Raw genomic sequence first — 16,639 nt, forward strand, 5'->3', positions numbered from 1 at the left:
ATTTAGCTTGGTCCTGGACCTGGACCTGGTCCTGGACCTCCTCTCTGAAAGAGCAGCATTGCCAACTACTCCACCAAGAACAAAGTCACACCAGTGCAAGCCCGGTGAGGAGTAAATTAAAGAGTCAGCCCCAGGGCTTTCACAGAGAACATGCCAGCATCCTGCCTTGGGGAGTTCTTCACTACCTGAGACACCTGCCCAGAGCCAACGCTACGACCCCTCTGCTGAGCTCTGCAGCCCCAAACATCAGCCCGATACCATCAGCAGCTCTGCAGCAAGCCAAAGGACAAGCTCTGTACCAAGCACGCCCTAAGGTCATGACAAAACCCCAAAGCAACACTGGGCTTTGTTGGTTTTTGTTCATTTGTTTTAATTAAAACTAATCATGCTTTCCCTCAATCTTTCAAGATACCTCTTCTGCTCTCTGTTTTAATACCAGTCTTATGCAGACCCTGTGCTGAAGGTCTGTGAACTCTCAGAACTTTACAGGAACCAGAATGCTTTGGAAATGCTGCAAGGGTGACTTTCGTTTTTAATGCATCATAATTTCTGTCCCAAAAGAAGCGTTCAACATGAATTCTGCCACAATACAGGATGCTGCAGAGCTTGAAAAACATCTACAAAGCCTTAAAAATCCTACTGGGATATTTCTGCCAGAACAGATCATGGTCCTCAGCCTATATTAGGAGCTGTTAAAAACAAACAACACTATACCACTTCTCGGAAAACTCCAGTTCCCTCCTCTCCCTCCTTTTCAGGAGTGACACCAAAAGCAAATTCAGGATAAATCCCTCAATAGAAAGCACAGGGAGTAGGCAGAGTACGGGCAACGGGATCAAAACGCGCTCCTTGCTCCCTTCATTTCCACAACATTCAGCACTGCAGACACTCCAGACACCCGCACGCTCAGCCGGCTGTCACAGAGGTATGTCGCCCCGCGGCCCTTTACAGTCCTTCCTGTTCTGCAGGGGATTTCCTACTGCCAAGGTGAATTCCAGCATTATTCACCCAGCTAAAAGGGCACTCCCTTTCTGCACTCTCAAAACTGATAAGGGGGACTTGTAGCTCCAATTTTCTTTTTATCTATCCTAACTCTCAGCAACAAATGCATGAGCCTTCCGTCATTTTCATCATCATGGATATCGCTGCAACTGGGGCTCGCCACGTACTGAAATCACCTCTCAGTAAACGAGTATCAGATGTGTAGCTCTATCTACGATCACAATCACGCACTCTGAAATCATGCAACTACACCATAAAACAGCTACTTTATTCAAGTTTTACCCCGAAGGTATAAGGAGCATTTCAGCTGATCAGAAAAATTAAGTTGTGCAGAGTTTGACGGGGAGGGAATTTAATAACTTTTTACTAACGCTAGAGATTTCTGTATTCTTTGCCCTAAATGTTTACTGTTGCCAGGGGTGACAAGCTAAAAAAAAAAAAAAGGGAACACCAGGATTTCCTTTGAAAATTGTCAGTGGTTCTAGGCCCTGTCTGAATTCCTTCCTATAAGCAGCAGGGCTCATTTCCGATAGTTATAAACACACCTGCTCCCTCCGTGCAGCTGCTCCACTGAGGAGCAATAAAGTTCCTCCTTTGCAGCCTCCAGATGAAATCCTAAATTGCTCCACACACTCTGGCTGATTTATTGCAGGCAAAGACAGTGCATTACAGCCAGAAACTAAATGGGAAAGAGTTTCACATTATGACTTAATTTGCAATTAAACAATTCAACGTTCTGTCTGAAGTTTCTCCAAGATGAAATTATGTATGCTATTCTTGGAAGCCGAAGCACCGTGCAGTCGGAGGGGTCTAGCACCTGACTGCGATGCTGAGGCGCTACAGGGCTTTTGTTCAAAACCAGGGCACATCGATGCTATGTGCTCCCCAGGTAAAGGGGGGGGGGTGGAGTCTGGGGGCTGCAAAAATCAGTTTAAAAATGTATGTAGAGGAGACAGGGCACCTCTGCAGCTATGTAATCCTAAATTTGGATGAGACCTGGAGACACATGAGGTGTCTCACACGGGCAGGCCCGCAGGCAGACGCCCCATGCGAAATGGGGGCATGCAGGACATGGCCGGGCCTCTGCTCTCCACAGCCAGCCTGCCCCTGTTTGCTCTGCACACTATGAGCAGAAAATCTCCACAGCTGATTGAGTTGTTCATTGAAACTGAAAGCAGCGATGGGAGACTCGTGAAGTTTCTCTCCGGAAAGGTGTCACAGCGCCGGGCTGGGCCTTCTGCGCGAGGGGACCGGGCTGGCTCAGGGAGCGGCAAGGCAGGGGCCTGAGCGTCCCAACACTGCTGGGGTAAAAGCACCACAAAGAAGTCACAAACCCAGTTTGTTCTCATGAGGAACTCAGTTCCTTCCTTCCCTCAAAAGCCTCACTTAACAGGAGAAAAGCCTTCAATCCAGTGCCGGGGGATGTGTATGCTTTTTGGTCTATTTTTGTAACAAATCGGTTAGACTTCAAATATTATTTTGTTCTATGTGTGAAGTTTATACTGATAAATTCAGCTGATCGGCATCAAAATGTACACGTTCTACAGAAAGCAACTTGGAGCATATATCATTATCTATTCTACCAAACAAAGAGGAGCAGCATTGTAAGTGGTTGAATTTTGTTCCATATAAAAGGCTGGCTTGGGAGAGAACACAGGAAACAAACCACAACAGGGAAAATACTTCTTTTTTTCCTGGTATTTCAGTAGAATAAGGTGCCAGTCAATCACTTTCTCAGCATTATACATTTATGCAAAACGCATCTCAAATTTAGCACCCACACTCACATTCTGGAGCTGCAGGAGGAAGTTGCTGCAGCTCAGCCAGCCCAGCTCGCTCACCCCAGCCCGCACACCGGTGCCCGAACAAAACACGCCACTTTTACAAGTCCTTAGAAAGCTTCAGTTCAGTTACACTGAAAGCTCTCATTCAAATACAGCTTTTCTGCTTGTAGAACGACTACACGTAGCACAGACACGGACCGGGCTGTTGCACTGCCAACTGAAGGCGCGCTTTTCACGGCAGGAAGCTTTTCACCCAGACCAGTAATTTTCATAGAGTTACACCACACCGCTTTCACAACATGTCCTAACGTTTTACGTGGCTTTATGTACCAAACCTGACTAAGAAGCAACAGGAAAGCCAGCTCGTTATTCTGGGGAATAGCATTCCTGTCACCTTTTTCGGTAAGGAAAGCGAGGCAGGCTGTACACCAGGGCACAGCGCTCACGGGCACCCAGCGCGCCGTGCCCTGGGAAGTGAGTAATGGCTCTCACCAGGCAGCGAGCAGAGACAGCTCACGCAGGCTCCTCTCCAGCTGGCTTCTGACAGGTTCTTCCAACTTCTATAGGAATGCCATTAAAAAGTCAGTATTTGGTTTTCCAAATAGCTGAAAGGACCTGTTCGCGGATGACAGGGGTATCACAGCGGAGTGCTAAACACTGACATTTTAATGGTGCTTACGGCAGTTCGTATTCCGAAAGCACTCAGATCTGGTCCTAAACTTTATGAGAACTATTATGGTACCAGATGATTGCAGACTGCCAGAAACTGTAACTACATTTGGACTAATATTCTAAGTAATGACATATGGAATTAGTTAGGGTAACTATTCCCAGCGTAGACACACGGCAGACTGAAAACTCAACTAATTCACTGACACAGGCATACAAATCAGAAAGCTCCGTGCTGAAGAGACAACAGGACAAATCACAGGGCTACTCATAAAACAAACACCATAGAAACAACACCGTAGAAGATAAATAAAATTAAGACCTCAGCATTATCCAATTCAATGGTAATCTGCTGGAAAAGAAAGAAGGGGAAGAATTGAAAGCGAGCATTAGTAAGAGAAATTACAGATAAATTTCACGTTAGGATCTTATAAATCATTTAACACTTTAATACTGTAACCCAACACTGTGCATATTTTACAGTCAGCACCAGCAACGTTTGCAAGCGGCTGGGATGCGGCGCGTTAGGGCCCTGACAGCGCTGGGAGCGCCGCGCCAGGGAGCTCCGGAGACAGGATGCGCCTGGCTTTGTTCCTGCGCCAAGTGACAAACCCCGCAGGCTGCTGACCGAGATCCAGCGGCGTCACCCTTGGGCCTAAGAGTCATCGCTAGCGTGAGCTGCGAGCAGCAGTGAGAGTCCAGAAGCTGGATTTCCAGTTTGGGAACAGAAGTGGAATTTTAAACACAAGAGCTGTATTTTAGGCTAATCATCTGACAGACAGCAGAAAGATGTGCATGAATGACATGTTTCAGCAAAGTAAAAAACTTGGGTCTAGTCTACACTGTCAATGTAGTAAAGTTTCCAGCATATTAAATATACCACAGTATGCTACCCATCGCCGAGAGCCTGAGCGCATGCCAAGACTAGGAGTCTTTAGCAATATGTAAAACTTCAAGCCTTCCCACAGGCTTCTGTACATCTGTGTTCTCACCACGTTTTTTGCATGCTGCAAAGGAATCCCAGCTGTTTAATGAAGGCCTTAGCTAATGGGATCAGACAACACTGCATTCTCATTACGCTTCCCACCTACAAAAGGGACAAGCGCACGGGCCAGAGGGTGTGGTATTTTTACTATTTGTGCTGGAAGATTAAGTGTGAGAGGAGGAGTACGATCTTTTTATAAATCAGATTGTTCCAGCGAGCACCACGCAGCATTACAGGAAAATCACATGCCATGCCAAAACTTTCCTTGCACTCTGTTGCTGAACACTGCTTTGAAGTGACTGCTGTCAGTTCTGGGAACATCTCACCTACGGCAGCACGGCCTGGATGGTCGATATCCTGGTCACAGGAATGAGCTTTGCCACCTTTACGTTATGCAGGGACTCCTGTATTTACATCTAGTGGGTACGATTTTCTTTCTTTCTTTTTACACTTCTGGATGATTTTAAAAGCAAAGGTATTGCCTTTTAAGTGGTGACTAAATACAGTTATATGAGTCACAAGGGAGAATAAATATGACTGCACTTCTCACAGCCAGACAGTAGAAGCTGTCCTACTACTACTAGCAGTCTATCTGTAAGCAATCAGTTGCTTTTTCATATTCAGAAATCTACTTCACAAGCAAGCGTATTCTTATCTCACATTATGTAACTATCTGCTGTTTCAGAAATTAATACATTTTCTACTTTGAAGACTGAGATTCTTGTAGGATTCTCCATAGTCTGAATGATCTACTAGCTCAGTCTTCTAGAAATACTGCTTTACTCAAGCTCGCAAAAAAAATAAGGAACTCCCGTAAATGAATTTCCATTTAGAAAAATGAACTGTTCTATCACATTAAAAACTTAAGGCTCGAATCTGGGTTCTGTTCATGTATAAGATCAGCCACCACTCACTTTAGCTAAGCTGACCTTAGAGGGCCTCTCTTGGCTGTTTTTAACGGGAGAATCTACACCGATAAATTTACTAACAAAATGTGAAACCGAACATATGATTATGTTTAATCTTTTACATCCCACCACTTTGGGCAGGAGAAGGCATCAGCACTCAGCACTTGCTGAAAGGGCTCATCCAGCACACCTCCCTCTTGCTGGAGCAGCCTAACTGCTGCTGGCTCTGGCTTGTCCCCTAACAGATCTGACTTGTGCCATATTGCAGATGTCTTAATAAAGGGACATGGGGCTGAAGGCTTCCAGCTGCATCCAAGGGGCTGAGGACTGCCTCAGGGCTTTGCAGGGAGAGGGCTGTGACTCAGAACAGGATGCTGCCACTTTACAGAGAAGGACAACACGTTGAAAACAAGCTGGAAGCTGCACTTGCTGCCCTTTCCTAACAATCAATCCTGATCCCCTGGCTCTTCCCACGTACATATGCTTCTTTCTTACAGTTGATTAGGGCATTCTCCCGAAGTCAGTTTATTGGAAACTACTGCTATGCAAAGTGAGGAAAACCCCTCGGTACAGCAGCAGTCTAGAGCAAAGCAGCAGGAGGCAGGCTGGATCTCGGGCAGCCGAGAGGTGGTAGCAGCAGGTGGGAAGAGCAGTCCCTGACACGTCAGGGAGCACAGCCCAGGCCATCCCTGCCCCGTGGGCATTTTCCTAGGAGTCTCCCGCTCACTCATGGCAGCGCTGCGTGCTCAGCTGGGTGTGCTCGGGCAGCAGCCCACACGCGCACCCACAGGCAGCCTCCGTGCTCCATTTGCTCTCCCTCCTGCCAGCTCCTCCAGGTCCCTGCGCTCTGGCGTGCGAGTGCTTGCCTCCTGCTGAACTGGCAACGGAGAGCTACTCGCTGCTCCTACAGTCTCGTTTCCAGCTAAGCCAGCCAAAGCAGAGGCTGGCTGTGACATCCCAGCTGGGCATTCACCCTCGTGGTGCTACAGCTTCCTCTGCCTTCACAGCTTCTCCCTCCGTGGTGGCTGCAGCTGTAGCTACAGCTAGAAACAGTCACTACTACAAAGCTGTCTGAGCTCTATAGCTTTTGCCTTTTGGGGCTGTGAATCTTGCACTGTGCAACAACTTCAAGCCCTACAGCAAGTGAGAATGGGACACGAGACACCATCTGCTTCAGGCACAGGCTCCCAGCTGCAGCACACATCCTTCCACGCCACTGCCTCCCCCCCTGGACCCAGCTGCCAATTCTGAACTGTTCATGAGCACCTTCACTGGGAGGACATACTGTATGCCTCTTGCATGGCATGTTCATAACCTAAATAGCTTTAAAAATGCAGGAGATGCTTTAGATTGGGATTTTGGGAATGGCTGTAGGAATGCCTAGATGCCCAAACATACTGGTGTAGACACACACTTCTGACTCAAATAGAGAATAGGCTTGTACCTACAGAATGACATTCCTCTCACCTGACAAAGGAGTTGTATGTGGGAAAGGGAAAGAAAAATACATGGGTGGCTGTACAGACAGTTTCCATCTATAACTCACAAGATGATGACTCAGATGTACACAAATTAAAATTAAACCACAAAATATCCTCTTATTGCAAGGTTATGTGACCTGATGAAGAGTCACCTAGACCCAGCAAACAGATAAGGAGGTTATATCCTTCGTAAAAATCTAACCAATTTTTATTTTTTTCACAGTGGCAGCAACCACAAGAATTGAGTTAAACTTGCAAATCTAAAGTACAAAAGCAACAGAAGCAAGCTTACCTTTCAAATTATATTTGAAGTTGTTGACTAAAAATTTTTTGTTCCTGATCCACAGAAATGCTTACACATACAAAACAGCTTGAAAGAGCCAGAATAATATTTTCCTTTACCGAATAATAAATACAGTGCTTAACACAGAATGATGAACTGTAAATTACATTACCTTTTCTCCATAGCCTCTATCTTTGGTCATCATTTCCCTGAGCGTCTGTAATACTTTAATACACAGTTTCTCCTCATTCTCCTCCAGCAGCTGTTTAGTATGCTTTATTAATCTGAAAATAAGCAATCAATCAGTTCATTTTAGTACTAATATTCTAAAAATGGGATATGTGGCTCTCTTAATTAGTTTAAGCTGCAAACAGGTTTTTATTAAAACATAGTTCTGTCATACCATTATACAACCACCTTGGGAATATTCTCTCAAGAGCAACATTTAACAAGCTACTAGGACTCTGGGCTTTGGTGAAGCTGTGAAGGAAACTTGCAAAGTCCCTGGCAGGAGGATAGCTAGATAAAACCCATCTGCCTACAAGCAGAAAGGAATCGGAGGAAGGAGCAATGTAATTTAAGACTTGATGATCCTCCAGAACAAACACTAAGAAGAAAACCGTTCCACACGCTACTTTGTTAAAAACATACTGAGAGTCCGTGATTGTGCAATTAGAAATCCACTCTGCCCGGCCTTTGTTACTTACTCAGTTACCTAGCTTCCCTAAGATCTGTGCACAATCCACCTCTTCGGGAGGTGATCTGAGAGCCGGGATTCTGCTCTGAATTGCCCTCGAAATGACCCTGTAATCTTTCCTTTCCCTTCACTCCAGATTTGGGCACAAGGTAGGTGATGCATGTGATAACAATTGATTTTGACATAGTTCCCCAGTATCAAGTGCTACAAGGACAAGTACCTCGCAAACATCATTAGGGTTGAAGGCAGGGATCAGCTCAAAATTTTATACTAATTTATACTAGAGTTCATTACATTTGTATCCTACAGCAAATAGAGATTTTTAAGCATTAGCTATGAGAGCATATCAATTTCCCCCACTCCAAGAGCTTCCCCCTACCAAAATGAGAAATTGTATTTACCATAGCATGAAATACCATGCTTTGTATAAAGCTGAGCATGGAGACATCACTCCCTAGGGCACGGGAAAATTGGGGGAAAAAAAAACAAAAAAAAAAAAACAAAAACAGAACAAAAAAAACCCTCCCAACAAGCCAGACTTCAAGGCAGAAGACAGCTTACTTGCAAATGAAACCTCCACTTTCACATTTCCTCCTTGCATCTGTGTTCTCTGGGAATAGCAGTTCAGGTCTGTGAAGCACATCTACCAGTACTGATAACTCCGCTTGGACAAGAGGACGTAAACGATCCTCTAAAGCTGACACGATGTCCTAGAATATAACCATATAGAGAGATTTAGCAAGCATTAAACACATGAAAGTTATATACAAATTAATTTCACAAAGGGCAGAAAAATAGGACTGTCCTGCCTGGATAGTTTGGCCAAGTTTTATCATTTAGTAGCCTTCTTTAAAGTGGAAGTCTTATCTTCTAGCAACCCCCTCCCATGTTACTTAGTTCCTCTACACTCCCCAACCTTGTAGATGATCTTTTTCACATAAAAGAAAAATGTGGATTTATAGCTGCATTTAAACTTTGTGATAACCATCAGGACATTTATGTTTACACATACTGACAAAAGAAGTACCACTTAAAATTATGCAAAAATAGAATTCTTCCCTTCTCCTGTTCCTACAAGAAAGCTGTATCTACCTTAAAATGAAACCACATTTATCCCAAATATTTCAGCAATCAGAGAACACTGAGATACATATGAAGCCAGAGAGGAAGTTTAATCAAATTGAAATGAATAAATAGACAGGAATGGATAAAGAGGAACAAACTATTTCAGTGAGCACGGGTTGGGCAGTGTTTTTACATTATATAATAAGTTTCCATAAAGTTAGTTAGAACAGAGCACAAATCGTCAAAGAATAATAGTTCAAGATGATGAATTTTATTTGGTATAAAAAAGGCCTTATTGAACTGTCTTCTGATCTGAACATAGAATATAGCTAGAATACCTCAGTCCCTATTTCATAATGCTATGAAGCATTATGTTTAAATATTATTTTAAGTAGAAACAGCGTGGGAACACAGCCATTTCAGGGAAATGACTCCAGATGCAACTGTGTCACAAAGAGCCAACCATCCCTTTATTTCAAGCCATGCAGTGGCTTCCAGGCAGGCCTGTGGCACCTTTTGCTGTACCGAGAGGGTTGGTGTACAAGGAGCAAAGCACTGTAGGGGTGTGGCTGAGACAGTGAAAATGTCCTGTCTGGCAAAAATAATGCTTTATTTCAAACTAATGGTAAAACAAGAATGTCTCAAGTAGCAGTAACTTCAAGTATCGTCACTTCCTAGGACAATAAAACCTCTGTGTTCATGTACCATGTACATTCAATTACCTTTCTTGATACAACGGCTTACATTTGATTTTACACACAGTATTACATTCAGCATCAGCTAACGTTCACCATGAAGCTTTTGACTAATTCCCACTTAGTGTCTTTACTTAGTGAATTCCTCCTTTTGTGTAGATACGCAAGTGGTTATCAAAGGTGGAAGGGGTGCTGTGTAGTCACCTGTAATCTTTCAATTATGTTTCGATAATCCCTGGAGGCAGCAAGCACTGAATCTCTGCGGGCAGCATTCCTTGCAGTCATTCGCCAGTTCATTGCAGTCTTCTGTACAATATTATGAGATTTCAGGAAGAGATTGTTGACCTGACTGTCCAAGTCTACAGGAATTGCAATTGCTCGGCTTTTTGCTGCAACAAGCAAAAAAATTTAGTAAGAATTGATTCCTTTACCCATGTATTACAGTCAATGCAAGAACAAGACAAGCTCTACTTGCAATTCCTTCTACAATCTACCTCGTATGCATTTTAAACAACACAATGCTCAGTCCCTGTGTAATGGGTCAGACCCCTCTGTAGCATTATGTTTAAAGGCTTTCACACCTCTGATCAGTTTACTGTCTTCAAATTGTATGAGCAGGAATACGTCACACACATCTCACGTGTGTTAGCATGCACCTATCCAACAGGATTTGACCTCACATCCAGTGCAAATTACTCTCTTTGCTGCTAAAAGCGGAGCAAATTAGTGGGAGGAGTGATACAAAACTCCAGATGGACCATTTCCTGGTCACAGATCAACAGGATTGCAGAGTTCTGAGGTTAATCCAAGAAAGCACTTCAGGTTACAGTGACAACATTGCTCAATAACGACAATGTACCAGCATAAGCCTGGCTTTGTAGTATGCCTTGGCACTGAATTAGTTGCAAGCGGCCCCAGCAGGAAGCAAGCTGAACTTTATTTTTGGAAGGATGCCATGTAAGCAGCGAATACTGGATGACCACATTTGCAGCATATTTAGATCTGATTACACGCATTTCTTACCTACATCTGAGAGCACCCGAATGCAGCTTTCCACCGATGCCTTCTGGCTTGGCATTAGCCAGTTGCAATGGTACACTCTGAACACACCTTGTAGCAACTGTACGAACACAGGCTGGCGAGTCTAGAACACAAGGTTAGAGAAAAATCAAACTCATTGCATCACATTGAGATGTATCAGCATCAACTTGAGGTAACACCAGTTTCCAGGTCCAGCCCTGACTTTCTGCACACCAGTCACTTCTAACTGGTCTGCATCCACTTGTTAGACAACTTCATGCTGTAGACAGCGTATCTACCACACAATCAGCAACTGAATGGAAAGGGTGGGAACGAGGGCTGGATGGGAAATATTAAATAGACAGCTTCTAAAGCATAAAGCTTTAGTAATTGAAGCCTGACTAAGCAAAGGAAATAAGCAGTAATCTTCATCTGTTTAATCAAGAGTTATCAGCAAACGTGGCATCGAGATTCTTCTCTTAGCGCTGACCAGCAGCTGACTCAATAGTCCACAGGTAAATGGGACTTCGCTCCTGGCCAAACACCAGCACAGCAACAGAGTTGAAAACTCATTTCAAATATTAGCTGGTACCTAATTTACCGAAGAAACCAGCTGCACATTTGTTATTTTGAATATAGGTAGTAGTTAGTGGTAAATACTATGGCTGCTATGGATTGGCCAAAATTCAGGCGGGGTTTTTAGCCCTGTACTTGCAAGGTGATCTCCCACTACAGATAGGTCAGCTATTCCAGCACACACATGAGCTCTGTTCTTTTGTCTTTACACCATTCCAACTACATTGACCAGAACTCCCTGTTTGCTTTTGTACAGCAATTAGTAGAATAATTCATTTATTTTACCTGTATTTTAAATATTTCAAATGAACCTAGATTGGGAAGGAATACTCGTGTCCCTGTGCCTATTAGCTATTTCACGTTTCTATCAGCTAAGTGAACTACACCACAGTGCAAAGCCCACAAGACTGAGGAACACCAGTGAAAAAATACCTCCTTTATTCTGGTCAAGACTGATGTCTGTTTGTAAGAAAAAAGTGGAGTTAGAGGAAAAAGCCAAATCTATTAGATAATTAAATCCATTAAATTAATTCATTTAATAACACCATTATGAAATGTACAAAAGGAGAATCAAAATTCAAGAACCAAAAATTACTAAGAGGCAAACACCCATTATCCTTTCTAGAAATAAGCCAAACATCAAAAACATGGCAGACAGCAGTATTCTCCAAGGCACTGAACATACCTGCACTTTTGGACTTCAGCCACTGACATAGTCCTTCCAGTTCATTTTTAAAGACATGTCAGTCTAAAAAGCTTCAAAGATGTTTCATTTGCTTAAACTAGGTCCATAAATCAAATAAGAAATGTATTCCATGTCCCACATCTCTCTGACTACATTTGTGAAGGAAAGCCTCAGGCAGGAGCACCCTTAGGAGGCAAACAAGCTGAACCGTACTTCTTAAAGAGGAAAATTTTGGGGCAGCTGTTCTTTGAAAAGACATATTTATGTTCTCCTAATTTTATATTATTTGAACTTTATGATAGATGTACAAGGTGTTCCCTGAACAAGCAAGGCTGGTCCTGACTCAGGGGAGGTACAATGTAAGTCCAACGAGCCATAACATGAAAGAGCATGAGACAAGAAGAGGCTCGCATGAGAAGAAACAAGATGACAAGGTGTAGCAGAAAGAATGGGGAGCGATTGAATCCAAAGGCAAAACACAGTTGAATGGCAAAGGTCACTCACTTCTGGAGACAGTGGCACATGATCAGGTAAAAGCAGCTGCAGGCAGTCCTGCAGAATCTCAGATGTGAGTGCAAAATCCCACCTGGAGGAGTTACGGACACCCAGCAGGCAGTACAACGGGCTGTACTCCTCAGGTAGGAGAGTTCTTGGTTATGTGCAAGAGTCTTGACAGGCAGAAAAAAGTAGAGAAACGGAGCTTTTAACTTAAAGATATAGAGAAAAAATGTAGGGTAAGACAAAGACAGAGCGATCAACTGAGATGGTGAAGAAGAATTATTTCATCTTGCTAGACAGAAGGAGAGAATGAGAAACTAAAGAAAACCCGTTGGCATATAAAGTTAAGGGCTAAAATATGATGGTAAGGAAGTGTATTCAAATGCTGTACACTCAAAGATGACAATTGAGAGTATGACAGCAAGGTACACAGTCCAGAGGGAAGAGCAGAAGGACAGAGCCCTGGGGGACACGGCTAACCACTCATCTCAATTTCCCATTTTCTTCTGATGAAATTGTGACAAGCTATCGTGGAAGCTGATACCACAGTAGTTGCTGACATTTTGAAAGTCACATGAAGAGCAAATCAACTGCTGGACTGCTCAGACTTGCAGAAGTGAAGACACAACCCTAATAAAGCTGCTCAGCCCAAACACAGCTGCTGCAGCCCTCTGTGCTCTCGCAGGCAAAGCACACAGTTTGGCAGTTTAAGAGTATTTGAGCCAATCTCAAACGCTGCTCTGTTGCTTTCGATGCAACCATCTTCTTGCCTGAATAAGGAGGGCTAGCTGCTAGGAGAAGCAGGCCTCTTGAATATAAAGCAGTTGGTTGGGTGAGGCTGGAAACTGGTCACCCAGACACAGGCTGAGTACTCATCCTGCCTCAAGGAGGGCAGTGTCAGCGAGAGAAAAGAACGAGCACACTGCTAATACTGATATGCTAATAATATCACCTGATACAGTCATGCAGCAGTTTTATGTGCATTTTCCTGGAGGACTGCAGTCACCCAGTCAGCACACCATGACCCAAAGGGTTAGCATAAGTTCCTTGATGAGGGACTGACACGGCAAACTGCCAGGTGCCCTTTATGGCTGCTTTTGGGAACCAGATGCTTCCTAACCTGCTGCCAGTTGCATTCAATTACAAACCTGGAGTCTGCACTTTGAACAACTGCCTTTGGCATGATGAAGCTGCATCAAGTTTCAGCAATTACCATATCCAAACCTGACAGAACAGCCAGGCACCTGACCACTCCACCCACACTCCTCCCAAGAAGTTATTTATGAATAAAAAAAATGATGTTATCATTGTGCTGCAATACAAATATTATGGCAATGTCCTGACACTGCTGTTCTGCTGTGGAAATCTCTATCTTCTGTCACTTCACAAATGTTCCAAGCTTCTCCTCCACACTTCTCAATTTTTTGTACAAGATCAGAAGTTACTCAGCTTAATAGAACAAGAACCCTTGGATTTTGTTTATTTGTTGTTTTATTTTTTAAAGGAAATTTGAATCCTTTTATAAAAACATGCTGTCTTTGTACCCTCTGTAATGCAACGCTCTCTCCCTCTACCTGGAAGGCTTGCCAGCAAAGTTGTTTTATTTTTATTTTCGTTCTTCAAGGTGCTCTGGAGAACTCCTTCCTGCCATGCAGCTGCTCTACCACTGCTAGAGAGCTGGCATGCCCAAAGCAAAATTGTTTGCCCTCCTACACCTGCCCACATCACCTTCAGCTGTACTCAGATAACTGTCAGCAAAGAGGGCCTGACCCCTCAGATATAACTGGAATACAAAACATGGTTAAAACCTTCATTGCCTTACTTGCACTGTGATTTTCTCACCCTGAACCTGGCAATGACATGTAGGCCTTTTGGAGGGAGTTTCTACGTGGTCTCAATGTCAGTACAGAACTGAATTTACTGATGAAGTTGTGACAGCTTCCATGGAAAATGTTTGTACTCTGATAATACAAATCTTTCAATTTCTACAGCAAAAACAAACATCTTGGTCACAAAGAATACATTTGACCCACCGTGTGCCTCTTTTTAACTGATAATAGAACCAAAGCGGAATTAGCATCACTGCATTGACAATACATCTTCACTCTTACGTCTCTACATTTTCCTACCTGCAGAGTAGTGCTCTGATCAGAGAATGGGGAACTGAAGAAAGTGGTGACTATACTCATCACTATTTCTGTAACGTACTTCTCCAATATGGAGTCAGCATGCTTTCTGTCGCTGGTGTTGTTACAAGCCTGCAAGGTAATTCATTATTGGATCAGAAACAGCTCAACCAAGGTAGTCTAATAAGTGCTACAGACTGGAGTTTTTGATTTTGCATCAGCCTAGTCAGTGCAATTCCCTGTCACGACAATATTTATGAAACTGGTATCTTTGTATTTCTAGCACATGCATAGGCAGAAGCTCAACACTGTTATTGTTTTAACGTGTTCTAATGTGTTGGCATATAGCATGTTCAAGAGGGAGGGGAAGAAAGAGTACCTTAGAGGAAAGAAACTAGTAGGGTCGGGAGGACTGAGGTGTAATGCTTTCGTATGGGGAAATACTTGGAATCCCAGGCAAAAAGCCACATGGACAAACAAATGCCAAGCTTGGAAAAAATTTGTCCTGACCTGCCAAAAAAACATTGACTATTGCTTGGGAAGAAGTTAACTATCACAGCCAGAATAAGCAAGCCAGGTGGCAGAACAGAAAAAGGCATTAGACAAAGGAGTAGGGTGTGGGGCTTTTCTGATTTTTTTAAAAGGAAAATATTAATGCGTTCCATGGAATATGACTAATGAAATCCACAGGCACAAGGGAAAAGGCAAATATAAATATGAAGCAGCACAGCGTTTAGGGCGCTTACTGTCTCGATGCAGCACTGCTATGTCTTATTTTTACTGCTATACACCAGATAGGTTAATTTAAACTTTCTGAATTCAGTTCCCAGATACGGAAATCATTACCCGACAGATGTCAACCAGGAAGTTCTCAAATAGCTTCCACATATGATTACTGGTGTAAATCTCTTTCATTTCTACTTCTGTGTCCACATAGCAATGATTCAAGAAGTTGATGTATGCAATTTTAACCTAAAAGTGGAAGAAAAAAATTACCATTAAAAAAACTTGAATGGTATCACGAATGGATATAATGTCACATTAAAAACTGCTATAAGTCATCTGCAGCTCCACTACTTCTTTTCATTTAAGCACTGGTGAAATTTAATGCCATGAATAGAAAGACACCATCCAATAAAAAAACACTGGGATTATCGCAGACAAAATGTCAGCATAATAATCGTTTCCAGTTCTGCAGAACCATCTGTTCAAGGTTAGCAGCATACTCCATAAACCTCTCTGCCTCTAGAACCCTATAAAAGAAGTACAGCATCACATCCCCATTTTAAGGGCAAGGAAACAAGTATGAAAGGATTTAGCTTAGCTATTTACTGGGGTTGTCTACGGCAAAACCAGGAAAGGAATGGTACCCAAGCACCCAGCTCACAAGTACTGCTCACCTGCCCCACCAGCTTTCCCAGGCAAGAGACTCAACATCAAATCTCTCTCACCCAAAGTCAGTACATTTCAAATACATACAAGGCCAGTGCCCCCAAACAGCCCTCACCTCAGGTATGCAATCCTCATGGGTTACTACCCTAACAATGTCATCCAGAGGAAGAAGGGAATTGCATTTTATTTCTGTGTAGACATTTTTGCCTTCTGTGCACACAGCAAGCAGTTCTACTAAGTGGATGTGGTACATCAGCGGGCTGTTTTCATCCATCCGATCTCTTTCTGATCTCATCATCTGCACCAAAGTCTGGAAGGAGGCCCTGTCATTGTAGAACACTAGGACGTCTTCTCCTGCATTCACCAGCTAACAAGAAAGAAAAACACTCCATTAACAGATCAAAGCCTGGGCATCTCCCCACAGCATCCTCCCCAGTCTGTGGGCTGACTGTCACAGTGAAAATCCCAATTCGCTATTCCTTAGAAACTTAAGAAGCGCAGCCACCAAGTCAGCTGGACATTCCGCTTGTGCTCTCCTTCATGGGGCAGATGGCTCAAGTATGACAATTTCTCTTAAAGAATTTACCACTTCTAAACTGCTGAAGAACTTCAAAGTCAGTCCAACTGACTGCCTAGACAGAAGTTTTGCCAAGAAGCTTGTGACTTTCCATTGTGCTTTTTTTTATTTCACGTACATTGCCTCAGCTGACTTTTTAATACAGAGAGCTGTAGCCGGACCATTTTGTTCAGAGAAACGCCTCAGGGGCATGCTG

The 16,639-nt window shown here is 43.4% G+C and overlaps 1 protein-coding gene across 12 annotated transcripts in view; it reads right to left on the reverse strand.

Annotated features, from left to right (window-relative positions):
* The window catches only part of ITPR1 (inositol 1,4,5-trisphosphate receptor type 1), a 169,987-nt gene that overhangs the window by 73,642 nt on the left and 79,706 nt on the right, over nt 1-16,639 (reverse strand). For 8 of the 12 annotated variants that reach the window (XM_067003328.1, XM_067003326.1, XM_067003333.1 and 5 more), the window contains 8 exons: nt 15,982-16,233; nt 15,321-15,446; nt 14,478-14,606; nt 10,593-10,713; nt 9,774-9,958; nt 8,371-8,519; nt 7,285-7,396; nt 3,778-3,804 (listed from right to left, as the gene is read on the reverse strand). In XM_067003328.1, the coding sequence (XP_066859429.1) occupies nt 3,778-3,804; nt 7,285-7,396; nt 8,371-8,519; nt 9,774-9,958; nt 10,593-10,713; nt 14,478-14,606; nt 15,321-15,446; nt 15,982-16,233 (1,101 nt within the window). The remainder of the gene's footprint in view (nt 1-3,777; nt 3,805-7,284; nt 7,397-8,370; nt 8,520-9,773; nt 9,959-10,592; nt 10,714-14,477; nt 14,607-15,320; nt 15,447-15,981; nt 16,234-16,639) is intronic. The other 4 variants (XM_067003334.1, XM_067003332.1, XM_067003329.1 and 1 more) reach the window with 1 other exon arrangement.

This window comes from Anser cygnoides, chromosome 10, assembly GCF_040182565.1.
Source record: "Anser cygnoides isolate HZ-2024a breed goose chromosome 10, Taihu_goose_T2T_genome, whole genome shotgun sequence".
NCBI classification, from domain to species: domain Eukaryota; kingdom Metazoa; phylum Chordata; class Aves; order Anseriformes; family Anatidae; genus Anser; species Anser cygnoides.